Source organism: Dichomitus squalens (genome assembly GCF_000275845.1).
Source record: "Dichomitus squalens LYAD-421 SS1 unplaced genomic scaffold DICSQscaffold_8, whole genome shotgun sequence".
NCBI lineage: Eukaryota > Fungi > Basidiomycota > Agaricomycetes > Polyporales > Polyporaceae > Dichomitus > Dichomitus squalens.
This window is the reverse complement of record NW_006766890.1, coordinates 597,493-610,498: the sequence shown is the minus strand read 5'-3', so window position 1 is coordinate 610,498 and position 13,006 is coordinate 597,493. Positions and strand designations below refer to the sequence as shown.

Here is a 13,006-nt window from a genome sequence, read left to right as displayed (position 1 = left end):
CAGTCTGTTGTAGTGCAAACCGCTGCATGAACTTCCACTTGCTCAGGTTGGCAAGTACTCAATGCTGTGGGATACCCGCAATTCCATGTACTACCATATTGGGACAAGGCGCGGTGGTGTGACCGTTCAAATGTTCACGACGGACTCTGCCTTGAGCTTCAACACCTCCTCAGCTACTTCGTACCGGCCACCGTCTCCCTGGCTCCGCCTGCTCCCGCAAATACGTACCTGTCTGCGAAGCCCGAGGGCGAGAAAGTCTACAGCGTCCTTCGGCGTGACATCACTTCCCGACGTGCACCTTCGCGCCCGGGTCAGCTGGGTGAGATTCCCCGTGGACACTGTCCTCGTGAGCAACGTGCATCATTCCAATGAGTACATCCTGCCCCGGCCCGCAGTGATTTCTTGATTGCACGACTTGACCATGGGCCACCCCGACGTGTTGCAGACGCGTTCTTAAGGGCCTGCGATGCCTTTGCTACAATTTGGACGCCATACTCCGTCGACGCCTTCAGTGACGAATCCGGCCCCGGTCTCGGTCTCTGCACTGCAGCCTTTGGACGACTTACGACTTGGCCGTGGAGTACTGTAAAGATGAAGCTCGGATTCGCATCTTTTGTATCGGCGGCGGTTGCTGCATCCACTATCGCTGGCGTCGCCGCGGACTGCCCGGACTTTACAACTTATGCACAGGTGCGTTATGTTCATGCACGCGAACTCGGAGCGCGTTGGCCGCGTCGAGTTGCGCTCTGAAGTACACCGTTAATCCCATGCTGGCGATAGAGTCCGCAAGGTGATCCGTCATCTGGGCCCTTGGCACTGCCGTACATGCGGCCGTCTCCCGAGTGCCGTACATTCAACAGCACCGCGGTGGAGGTATGTTCCTGTCCATGTTGGCAACAGACTCTTCCTGATGCGTCACGCCCTCTCGGTAGAAAGTCATTACGGACATGAAGGCCCGGCTCAAGGACCCCGACTTGGCGCGTCTGTTTGAGAACACGTTCCCGAACACGCTTGATACCACTGTCAAGTACTTCAACGCTGTACGTATTGAGACAAGGTTGGCGAAGCGCCGAGGACTGAAAAACTGTGCTCTGGTTTCTGTTAGACTGAAAACTTGGCCTTCATTATCACGGGCGTGAGTACCATCCAAGTGTGCGGAAATTGACCACCACTGAATGGCTAGAACAGGATATAACGTGGGTTCTAGTCTCTGGAAGTGCATATACACGTTTCGAGATACTCACCTTCTCATGAAGTGCTCAATGGCTACGTGACACTGCGAACCAGTTCGCGCACTATCACACACTGCTGGGTCAGGACAAAGAGCTTGCGACACTCGTCAAGGCTGTCATCAACAACGAGGCACGTTATGTTTCTCAGTACCCGTACTGCGGTGCCTTCCAGCCTCCTCCAGAGAGCGGTCTGCCACCCTCACACAACGACTGGGCTGACGGCGTCACCGTAAACCCGTGAGTGCTCACTAAGCGACAACTTAGTAGACAATCAGCGGTGACTGACGATGATTTTAGGCCCGTCAATAACCAGACCGTCTTCGAGTGCAAGTATGAGATCGACTCGCTCTGCGGGTTCCTGAAACTATCCCGGTCGTACTACCAGGCGACGAACGACTCGTCGTTCATAAACGCGAACTGGTTCTCCGCCATTGACGCGATTTTCAACGTCATTTGGGAGCAGTCTCAGCCGACGTTCGACAAAGACTTCAACCTCATCTCATACTACAACTGGACCGGCGGCAATGGTGCGCTCTCGCCTGCTGTGCCCAACGGCGGCAACAATGCACCTAGGGCCTATACTGGCTTGGTCGGCACTCATCACCGTCCCTCGGATGACATCAGCGTTTTCTGTGAGTGTCTCTCACAGCTCATCATTTCAAGGCCACTTGTCCTTATGTGCATGGCGTTAGCGTTCTTGACTCCTGCGAATGCAATGCTGAGTGTCGAGCTCACGCATCTTGCCGATGTCCTCGACGCAACTCACCAGGCGAAAAATATAAGCAAGCTCGCTCGTCAGTACAGTTCCACAATTACTAAGGCGATCTGGGACCACACCCTTGTGAACAACGTCTTCGCCTACGAGACCGACGGTTTCGGAAGCAGATACGTCATGGACGACGCGAATGTTCCTGTGCGTCTTGGCGCTCGATCAGGTCTAGTAGTGAGATTAATCTATTGTTGTTCGCTAGTCTCTTCTCGCCCTGCCCTACCTCGGCTTCCTCAACAAGACCCACCCGGCGTACCAAGCAACCCGCAAGGTGGTGTGGTCGCGCGCTAACCCTTATTACGCCGCCAGGAACTTCAGCGGTGTTGGGTATGTCTCGACCTTCTCTGGGAATGTTTAGCACTCACAAGCAGATTCATCTCATAGCGGTCCGCACGTTGATGCTTGGAACCCGTGGCCGATGTCCCACATCTCGGCCATCTACGGCACAGACAGCGACTCCGAGATCCTCAATTCTTTGTATACGATCGCAAACGTGAGCTGCTCTCTTAAGTATGTCCATTTTCTAACTCACGTCATGCTGCACAGAACACTGGTGGCCTCGGTCTCATTCACGAGTCCATATCCATCTACGACGGTACATACACCCGCCCGTGGTTCGCGTGGGCGAACAGCTACTTCGCCGAGATGCTCCTTGACCTCGCGCAGCGCAAGCCTCACCTGATCTTCACGGACGGCAAGCCGTACACGCCCGGCCAGTGATTCCATCGCGCGGATACACTGACCACTTTGCTGCGCAACGCCTGCCATCAGACCTGCTGTACAATACATTGCTGCGTGATTGGGATGAAAATGCCGGTGGTGTTGGGGAGTACTGCGGGAGAACTGCGTCTTTGTCTTGGTATGCCTCGGGAAGCTCGAAGATTCGGGATGCGGAAGCCGTGGAGTTCTTCCGGGGCATCGATCTATGCTCATGTACTAGATAGGAGAGTAGGGCTTGTTCTATGGGCTAGAGTCGTGTACTCTGTATGCTTTACGACAATGAAAAGCAATGTATGTCATCGTTGTGTGGCGAAGGCGGCCTCCCGATCCAAGGGCGGAGGAAAGCTTAAAGGAGAGTCAAGACGCGGTGGCGCGTTACGAGCCGAGACCGGCGCGTAGCGAGAATAAGGCTGTGATCTGCTTTGAACCTGTCGCGCTCACGTTGGTGCCGACCCCAATAAATTCCCGGTCCTGTCTTCCATCTCCCAGGTTCATCTGCACACTGTCCGACTAGTCCAGACAGCCTTTCGGATTTTGCACGCCCCCGCACAGCGCATACAGATGTCCCAAGGACAAGGCCGCCACATCGGCACACTCATCGTCGTCATCTTGAAAGCGGTGTGTGGACCCACTACTCTTAACACGCTACCCGCTACTCACGGCAGTGTCCTTTCGCGCATGCATGTTAATAGAGAAACCTACCAAACAAGCGACACATAGGAAAACAAGACCCTTACTGCCAAGTCGTCTTCAATGGCGAGAAGCGGCGCACCAAGGCCATCAAGCGCGGTGGCCAGCACCCCGAGTGGGACGAGGAAATCCGGTTCGAGTTGTACGAGGATACGGGCGATGATCTGCCCCAAGTCCCCGGTGCTGAGCCACCTCCACCACCACCCAAGAGCAATGGCAAGGGGCCTCCAAAAGTGAAGGGCGGGAATTTCATGGCGCTGGCTTGCTACGCAGACGATGTTCGAGAGCCGGATTTGATTGGGGAGACCAAGGTTGATCTGACAGAGGTGCTAACGAAGGGAGAGACCGATGGTGCGTCTGCCGATGCTGTTGCCTGAGACCTACTGTTGTTAAGCCTCGCCGATCCAGAATGGTTCACGGTCATGTACAAGGACAAGTATTGTGGGGAAGTGTACCTCGAATTGACATTCTGGCTGGACGTGCGTCTCCATCATGTACATCTGCAATGTTTCGCGGTATTGATGGCTCCGCGTTCCACAGGAACCCCCTCCAGTCAAGAAGGCCAACACGAAACCAACGAATGGGCAGTACGGCGGCCGCGGGACATTCGTGCCTCTAGGCGAATCAGCGTCGTCATCTCTCACCGACTTGTCAAGATACGGCTCTACCAACAGTCGAGATGAAATTCGCCGCGAGAACCTGCCGCCCTCGTTGCGAACCTCGAACTCGAGGCTGGACATCTATGTAGCCCCTTACGAAACAACGCGCTCACACAGCTCCTCTGTAGATGGGATCGCGAGCGAATTTGCTGAGTTGAGCGTAAATCATGGGAATAGGAGACTAAGTATGCCGGTACGTCTTCAATCAAGTCACACTACTATGGCCCTCCAACGTTCTCGTTAGGTGCACCCTACTGGCGGTAGCTACCTTCCGCGAGCAGCCTCTGCAACACCTCCAGAGTCTGCCTATTCTAGTCAGTCGTCACACAGTCTCCATCAATCGACCTATTCGGACGGTAGCCAAACCTACGCTTTCAATTCAAGTCCTGGACGACCTCAGCCCTACCATCACGATTCAGCTCCACTGCCAGATCCGTATCAACCTGCGTATGAACAAGCTGCGACTCCCGCACCTTCCGCTTTTCAACACGGCCATAGACCTCGATACAGCTTACCTCCCCAGTCGTCCGGATTCATGCCACTGCCCCAACCATCCGGCTTCGTTCCCTTGAATTCCAGCCAGCCGGCGCCGTCTGGTTTTCTGCCTCCTCCCTCCGTGACACCGACTCCCACTGGGCATGGCGCAGTCGGTCCGGGAAGGGTGCCTTCGTCCAGCTTCTCTACTCTGCCGCCTGCGCAGTCTGGGTTCGCTCAAGGTCCCCCGCCTTCGTCGTCATATCCGTCTGTCTCGCAACCATCATCTCTCTATTACCCTCCGTCTCAGCAGAATCCGCCGCCTTCATCCACTCCATATCCTCAAAGTCAGTACTCCTTACCTCCATCGTCCTCGTTCCCTCAACATCAGACACCTCCCACTTCATCGTACTCTGCCTCCACCCCGCCGGCTTCCTCATTCCCTCATTCTGCCTCTACCCCGCCTGCATCGTCGTTCTCGCACAACCCTCTTCCTAGTTCGTCCTACCCTCAGCTGCCGCCTCCGCCTCCACCTGCGTCTGCCCCTGCTAGTCAGCAGCAGCAGCAGCATCAGCAGGCCTATTCCCTATCTCCCTCGACACCAGGGCAGTCCCACCACCCGTACTCGGCGACCTCAGAACAATCACCTCACGGATATGGACACCATTCACCGTCGTTCGACAACATTCCCCCGCCTCCTCCCTTGTCCGATAGCCCATCCGGAGGTCACACAGGCTCGAGACCATTGCCACAACCTCAGTCTCAGTCCAGGCAGTCGCCTCAACCCCAGCATGCGAGAAGACAGTCGTCGTTGCCTGTCCCACCCGGGCCTCCTCCACAAGGTTACTATAACGGCACGCAGAACGGACCGCCGTCCTTCCCTTCAGCAACTCCTTACCAGTCCATACCGCCTCCCCCGCCGTTGCCGGGGCAGGTCCCTCCTCCGCCTCCTCCCCAGTCATCGTTCTCGCACGGGCAACAGCTGGCGCTCTCCGGCCCTGCACCTCAATTGTCTTCGTCTATGTCGCTGCCACAGCAGCCGTCCACCCAGGCTCCGCCGAAGAGGCGACCGAGCCTTCCGGCACCTCCTGTAACATACCAGCAGCAGCAGTCGATGTTCCAATCTCTTCCCCCGCCTCCACCGCCTCCGAGCATGCCTTCGCACATGCAGTATGAGCCGCCAACGAGCAGCTTTGGTCCTCCTGGCCAAAACCAGGGCTATTACCCGCCAGGCCCACCGCCGAGGCCTCCGCAATACCTCCCTGGCCCGCCCCAGCCTACCCAGGGCGGGTGGTCGTCGCCGGTTTCCCAGCCAGACTACGGTTATGGACAATGATCGCTTCATACATACATACGCACCATCGCACCATTCTCCCTCCTACCAAATGTCGGATCTTTGTTCACGTCGCAGCTTGTAGCAATCCTTCGTCTCATCATTCTCCTTGAATCCCTGACAACAATTCCACGGACAATCTGCTATCGCTCGCTTCCTGTCGTATGAACCAACAATGCAATATCCTCCCTCGCATGTATACGTCTGCAACTCCGTAACTTACTCACGACTGTCGTCCGCCTACACGAATATCTATGTGTCCTGACATGACGCATGACGTGTGCTTATACGACATTCGTAGTGCACATACCGCATCGCTATGTGTATGCTGCCAGAGCAACAAGCTTGTCATGTCAAAGTCTATCCGTGCAAGCCCTTATCGTAATAGCAGTGGGTGCTATGCGGAACCAGAAGCTTGAAGTCTACTGCTCGGACGCGGACGCTTGCGCCGTCGTCGCGTCCTGCTTCGCCTGCGCAGCCGCCGCATCCAACGCACGCTCACGCTGCTCCTTCCACTTCGCAATCTCTGTCTCGGTCGCGACGAGCCCGCGGCGAGCGAGGTCTACCCGCGCCTCGCGGCGGATCTTGTTCTCCTTCAGCCGCTGCTCGAGCTCGTGCGCCTGGAGCGCGTTCTCCGCGTGGATACATAGGCCGAACACGGCGACTTCGTACGCCAGCCATTCAAGGAGGCCCGAGGGGGACACGATAGATCACGTACGTCAGAAGGGGTGTTTCAGAGAAGAAAGGACGGCGGCTCAACCTATTGAGACGAGCCAGGCTTTGAATGGGAGCGTTTGCCTCCTGTGCGCGAGCAAGTGGTTTGAACGGAGAGCAGCGGTAAGGTCACATGGTATTCGAAGAAATGACTGCGCTTGGATATGTACCTGAAGGTAGGCCAGTAATGGTGGGCGATTGCGGCGGTACCCAGGCCCACCGCACCGAATTGTGCGGCGCCTCGTAGACCTGCGGCCACTTGGATCTGGTAGGCACGCTCGATTTCTTCTTTACGACGTCCACGATTCATGGCTGAGATGGTAGGCCAAGACAAGCAATAGAACGGCGCGTGAATGTCCCTTGACTAGTCCCAGCTGGTCGTAGATCGAAATGTTTCGGGGGACATTCCGCCAGCAGATATGGCAATTGCCGGGGTCGGCAGAAACTACCAAATATATAGGCGCCCATCTGTTGAGACTTCGAGACTGGATTATGTTCCCCTTGACATACCTCTACCGGAGTCTTCGAGGGAGTCCCTGCCGCCTCATAGAGCTTAATTCTCACACTCTGAAGGTCCTTCCAGATCACTGAAGAGGTATAGCGAGTGGAGAGCGCTGTCAGGCGTTCCTCACGAATTTAGCGCCGGACATTCCCTCACTGAAGACAACGCTGTATCTTCCTAAGCCTGCAGAACACCTTGCTCTAGCATCTAAAACAAGCGCATGATTGACGACTGTGCTCTACGTCAATGCCAATGATTCATAAGGCTTTATGAATCATTCTTAGTGATTTGTTCTGGTATGAGCGCTAAATATATGTGCCAATCCAGGCAGGCCCGTCGGCAGAATGGCAGCAGTTTTGCTACGAACTCTCTGAACATAAGACGAGGTACGCTGCCCTGGGGTCGTACGCTGGAAGCCGTGCTAAATTCGGAGGACCTAGAGATGATGACGACGCTACCGCGATTTCCGAGCAGCACTCAAGATGGAATAGATGCAAAAACTGGTCGGTCATCGATGTCATCCTGCAGCTGGACAAAATCATTTGTGAAGCCCACACGTCTGGCTTCCGCCAGACCAAGATGAGCATGCATAAGTTATTCGATAAAATTAAACGCACAACAAGGTGCTAAGGCGATGAGTCAAGCACTCTCCGAGTTCAAGATAGCTAGATGGTAATCCTCCGAGCAAGCCACTATCCGGGAGCTGCTGATATGGACTTGGGCGACTTTCTTCCCTGGAAGACAAGGTATCTATGTACCAGTTTTCTTCAGGTCAACAAATGTCATCAACCGATAGTAATGAGACCATTACCGTCTGCAGGATATTTGACGACTTCCTCATATCCCACAATCGAACACAGCCGTCCTCGGTGCCGCCACATGCGAATATATGAGAATCCACAGCACCTAGGTGAGGACATATGATTGAGTGTTCCCTGCTAATTGATGCAACTGACCTTTCGTATACCGTCCATGCACCTTGGTATTCGGATACCCGAACCGGACGGCCGGCTGCTGAGGGACCAAGCGACGGTCTCGTATCTCGAATTGGAACTCACGATGAGCGAGCTATGCGAAAGCGCCATTAGCCTGACATGGTCGGTAGAGAACAGATTGAATTACCTCGACGAGCACGCAATGGGGAGATGCTACAGGATGAAGATGGTATATCGGGTTCGACAGCTTCAGCGTATTGACGGTCCGCTCGGAAGACAAGTCGTAGACTGAAAGCGCGCAGTCCGCGCCGCCGATGAGCAGCTTATGGCTGGTATCGCGTACTGGGAGTAGAGAATGGATAGCAGAGGTGTGTCTGGCTGCCAGAGGCGCGGATCGGACAGGTGGGGCATCGCGTTCCTCAGGTAGCGACCACAGGTTGACGATGTGGTCGTAGCCACCGACCGCAAAACTGCCAGGCTGCATCATGGCACATACAGCACTCACGCCGCCTTTCCTGTCTGCTGGGGACGGACGATCGAAGGTACCTAGGTCTCGGACCTTTGACTGTGCGTTAGCCGGCGTGCGATCTAAGCGGAGGAATGAGAGGGCAGCGTACCTTTGCCTCCTTGATCCGGACAAGAGACAGCTGTTGGCTGTTTCCGGTCCGACCGACGATGATAGCGGGCTTGTGAGTACCCAACAAGATGCAGGCGTCCTCTATGAGTTGACGAGCAGAGTCCCCAAACGCTGACGTTCGCAGAGCAGTACATCGAAGGGGGTCTTGTGCCACCAGATCCAGGGACCCGCGCGTCGTGACACTGAGCATAGCACCTGAGGGCAAAGCTAGTAGGCGGCGGGGCTTGTCATGAGGTTCCCTGCGCATCTGGACCTGCTCAACACGTTGGAAGTATCCCGATGTGGGATCTGTTGGCGCCGCCGAGACTTCCGGGACCTTCGTCTCATCTTCGACCCTAGGGCGGTTAGCATGTACTGATGGAGTGGGCTGCATAAGGACGGATTGCTGGGGTCTAGAATCGCCTTTGTGGGTAAGAGACGCGTTAGCTGCGCGATCCTGGGGAGTATCAGCGTCCTGCTGTACTTGGGGTTGTCCACATAGAAAGTGCCTTGGATCAAGAGGTCGGACATGAGGCGGGAGCTCAATTCTTAATGTCCCGGACCGAAATCTCGGAGCGTGTGTCAAGGCGGGAGGAACAACTTCGGTGACGCAACCATGTGAAGACGCAGGAGGAATCTCCACAGGCGGAATCGGCGCTGGCGCTGGCTGGATCGTCGTTTCCGAAGGCAGGGAGCCTGTGGGCGTCCGGATGGGCAACGAAGACGCTGTGATAGTTTGCAGGACACCAGATAAGGGATGTTCCTCCTTCAGCGTGAGGTCCATCGGAAAAGTGGGAGTACGTAAAGCGCTCCTACTTCCGTACAAGAGAACATTGGACTCCGATCGATGCATGGTGTGGCCATGGTGGCCCAGACTGCGTCGAGACGAAGAGGGAGAAATCGTGTGCGAGCTGACTTGCGGTCCAGATGGTGTTATGGTGAGAGATGGGTGGATAGCATCGGATGGATGTAAACGACGGCCGTGGTTTGAGTGGGAGGGATCAGGAGGCTCGCCGTGCGACTGACAGGGATTCGTTGCCGTGAGCAGTGTGGATTTGAGGTCGATGGGACTCCTGCGTACCTCCGGTATCTCAACTAAAGACATTTTCCCGAGACGTTCACACTGAGAGGGTCCAGCATCGGCAGACGGTTCCACAAGCAGAGGCGTCAGGGAGGGATCGGATTTCGTATCAGGACAGTCAGTGTACTCTGATCGTGGTCGTTTTGGAGGTCGTTCCGGAACTGGTACTGAAACGCGGTTCTCCCCCCACCGAGGGATACGTTTAGGCGCAAGACCGTCGTGCGTCCGCCCGAGTGGACGTTCAGCCCTTGATGCGGGCCTCAAGCTCCAGTCTCGTCCGCGCGGGGACGGATGCACATATGGAGAGCCATGTCCTCCGCGACTATGGTGGCTGCCGCGACCTTGCGCATGTCCCCTACCTCGACCGCGTAGACCCGTGAAAGACTGGGAGGATCTGACAGTTGGAACAGCAGAGTTTCCTTTGCGAGAATGCCGCACTTCGTTAGGTTGCGTATCTTCGTTGTAAGACATGAGCTCTATAGCATGAGAGGGACCGAACAATCCGGCGAAAGATGTCGTACATCGAACAGCACGAGAAAGGATTGTGAGCTTCAGCCACTGGCTAACTTCTCGCTGCAGACCATGGGCGTCTACAGCTCTTGTTCCCTACTCCTTCCGCGCAGCCTGCTGTACGGCGTATGAACCTCTCTGGCAAACGTTCTGCTTCTCCTCTGCCACGAAAGCTCGACGAGGTATTCAGGCCTCGTATCTCACATGACAAAAAGGACAAGTTTCAGTCTGCTACGACATCCCTAGGTGCATCTCTTGTGCGGGAGGGACAGGAAGTTCTTTCCCTGTCCGTATCCCTCAAACATGACTTGAGGCACGAGAACGTCAACGACCTGATTCTGGGTACCACCATTCGCTTGGCTCAAGAGGGCAAGCGGCTGATCAAGGCTCCCCGGCTTTTGTGAGTTCGCTGGAGAATATTGAAGTACCAGAGGACGCGGCTGAAGCTAGGGTCATTGAGGTCGGACGGCATTGCTTTCGATTGGTACGTATCTTGCAAATGACTGCGTGGAGTAGGTTCAAACCCATGTTGACAGGATTTCTGATACCACTGCACGCAATGAGGATATTAAATCGTTGTTTTCCGTGTGCGTATGGAGTCATAGACGACATGCGGACGAAAATACTTATACTTATCGCTTAGTGAGGGCATCCGGGTCCAAGACCTCGAAATGGTCCTGTTGCGTGCGACCCCAATGCCTGGCGGCTACACTTGCGCTGCCACTGAGGGACCGTCTAACCTAGCACAGTCGAGCATCCCGCCCTATCCTAACTTGACCGGTGTGGATGCTCAGGGTCCAAGTGCCGCAGCTATCAAAGGGGCCGGCATCGGAAGTGCATCTGACCCAATCGTAGTCGATGACGATGGAGAAAGCGCGAGCGAGCGAGTTTCGCGTCCTGGCGGTTGCTTCGTTAGCCCCCGTCGGTCTTCTAGTGAAGCACTGCGCTTCTCTCGCCATGCGGACCGCTCGTCGAGCTACGGTGCAGCATCATCTCAACGCCGTCCTCTTCCAACCACTGACGTCAGTGTCCCCGTATCTTCCCATTACAAAAAATCGGAAGGCTCCCCTCTGCACATCCGACATCCTCACCGATCAATTCCTCAAAGCCCCGAGCCGTTGTACGTGTGAACCATGATGGTTTGTGCCTCTTCCTGCAGTGACGACATGAACTTTATAGATACTCGCATGACCGATTATCGGTTGTGAGCTACGCATCCCGAGGTGCCGAAACCCCTTCTTCGGAAGACGTCATTCAAGGCGTTCGTGTTTGCCCGTCAGAAGACGGAGATGTTCGCTACGACACACCAGAATATGGTTCCCTTCGCTCCATCCCTTTCATTAATGCACGGTCCAAGGGGGCCGCGGACTCATCCGAGGGGAGGGCTGAGTACGGCGAATGGAAACACCTCGCAGAAGATTCGAGTGATGTCGAGATGGAGGCCGGTCACCCGTCAAGCAGGGAATCCTCGTTGGCCAGGTCCATCCCGCCGCAGAAGTCCACACACGCGGTGACAGGCCTACCCTTCCTTCCACAAACGTATGATACGTCGGACCTCGTATTGCAACAACCATCCGCGCCGGCGTCTGGTACGACTCGGACCGGTGCCAGTCCGAGCAACAGCTCATCTACCTCCGAGCGCGATAACTCGCCACCGCGTCGAGCGCCAGAGTTGCCTCGTCGAAGAATTGATCGGCCCTCCCGGAACGGCGAAGATTCGGATGGGAGCATAGACGGCGAGAGCCCTCCCGTGCAATCACTTAGCCGACGGCGACCGGTAGAGGCTAGCAAACCAAGTACCGGCCAAGGCATTTACCTTTCCGAGGACGATTCGGACATCAATTCTGGTAGCAAGGTTCAGAAGCCGACAGCAGCTCATCGACAACAACGATCGAGCGCGGGTTCCCGCACCCTGCGTAAGGTTCAGCCCGGCAGTTCGGTGAAGGCGGCGCTTCAGCGTCGCCGTAGCGCTCCCGATCGTCCACGCCGTTCCGCACGCCGATCTACGTCGCATGCAAGCGAGGAAGTGAACTATAGTTCACTGGACGAGGATGATGACGAATCCCCTGCATCATCCTCAGCCACCCTCGGGCACACGCTCGTCATACCGAAGGCAGACTACGCTCGAGGGAGACGGCTCCTAGTGCCCGCAAGCTTGGATAGCCCGATCACCACCGTTCTAATGCGTGGCGAAGCCCATTTCATAGATCAACGACGGAAGTGCGTGGCCGCAACGCCTATTCATTTCCTATCTTGAACGCTGAACTGGGTGGCTGTGCAGGACGCGCATGTACCAATATTCACTTCCTGTACAGGACGATTTTCGACACGTCGAAGATGCATGCCTACTAGGCGATGGTACAGCTGTCGTCGGCTATGATAAAGGCCCATCGCAGGTGTCTTTGATTACCGTAGAAGGTACTCAGGTACGGGCACTTGTTACCAAAGGGGCTCATGGAAGAGCGAGCAATGCTGAACGCTGTCCGTCCAGCGTCCGAGCCGTATTGATCTGAACCACAAGGCACATACGACAGTAATGGAGAACAGATCAGTTGGGCGGGCCTATCCCAACCGAGGCATCAGCTGCCTCGCACCGGTAGCAGACGGCAGCTTTCTGTCAGGCGGACACGATAAATTTGTGTACCACTGGAAGCTTGAACGCGCGCATAGCCGGAAGAAGGACCGTGGCGGTTTTTCCGTAAGCTCTGTGCGTGTTCCGACAGAGCACACTCAGTCAATCCAAGCACTAGCATTTTGTGCCTGGAATGAGA

The 13,006-nt window shown here is 55.6% G+C and overlaps 5 protein-coding genes across 5 annotated transcripts; 3 read left to right on the top strand and 2 right to left on the bottom strand.

The window, feature by feature from the left end:
• Positions 1-591: 591 nt before the first annotated feature.
• DICSQDRAFT_168647 (uncharacterized protein) lies at positions 592-2,721 on the top strand (the record flags this gene model as incomplete). The annotated part of the gene is made up of 11 exons (XM_007364266.1): positions 592-690; positions 781-873; positions 933-1,040; positions 1,106-1,135; positions 1,189-1,196; positions 1,257-1,469; positions 1,530-1,864; positions 1,925-2,145; positions 2,204-2,328; positions 2,386-2,494; positions 2,548-2,721. The coding sequence occupies 11 exons, from the start codon at positions 592-594 to the stop codon at positions 2,719-2,721; spliced, it is 1,515 nt and encodes a 504-aa protein (XP_007364328.1).
• A 561-nt stretch (positions 2,722-3,282) lies between these two features.
• On the top strand, positions 3,283-5,880 carry DICSQDRAFT_179654 (uncharacterized protein; the record flags this gene model as incomplete). The annotated part of the gene is made up of 5 exons (XM_007364265.1): positions 3,283-3,339; positions 3,414-3,762; positions 3,820-3,890; positions 3,952-4,263; positions 4,315-5,880. 5 exons carry the CDS (start codon positions 3,283-3,285, stop codon positions 5,878-5,880), a joined length of 2,355 nt encoding a protein of 784 aa, XP_007364327.1.
• An 87-nt stretch (positions 5,881-5,967) lies between these two features.
• DICSQDRAFT_103411 (uncharacterized protein) lies at positions 5,968-6,941 on the bottom strand. Its single transcript, XM_007364264.1, has 3 exons — positions 6,762-6,941; positions 6,638-6,678; positions 5,968-6,541 (listed from the first exon to the last, which is right to left on the bottom strand). The coding sequence occupies exons 1-3, from the start codon at positions 6,899-6,901 to the stop codon at positions 6,300-6,302; spliced, it is 423 nt and encodes a 140-aa protein (XP_007364326.1). The 5' UTR covers positions 6,902-6,941; the 3' UTR covers positions 5,968-6,299.
• An 806-nt stretch (positions 6,942-7,747) lies between these two features.
• DICSQDRAFT_26530 (uncharacterized protein) lies at positions 7,748-8,413 on the bottom strand (the record flags this gene model as incomplete). Its single annotated transcript, XM_007364263.1, has 4 exons — positions 7,748-7,843; positions 7,905-7,999; positions 8,050-8,161; positions 8,216-8,413. Coding segments are annotated over 4 exons (501 nt in total), but the record flags the coding sequence as incomplete, so codon positions are not given.
• A 1,950-nt stretch (positions 8,414-10,363) lies between these two features.
• DICSQDRAFT_168644 (uncharacterized protein) lies at positions 10,364-12,587 on the top strand (the record flags this gene model as incomplete). The annotated part of the gene is made up of 6 exons (XM_007364262.1): positions 10,364-10,635; positions 10,696-10,719; positions 10,772-10,822; positions 10,879-11,355; positions 11,415-12,455; positions 12,551-12,587. 6 exons carry the CDS (start codon positions 10,364-10,366, stop codon positions 12,585-12,587), a joined length of 1,902 nt encoding a protein of 633 aa, XP_007364324.1.
• Positions 12,588-13,006: the final 419 nt, after the last annotated feature.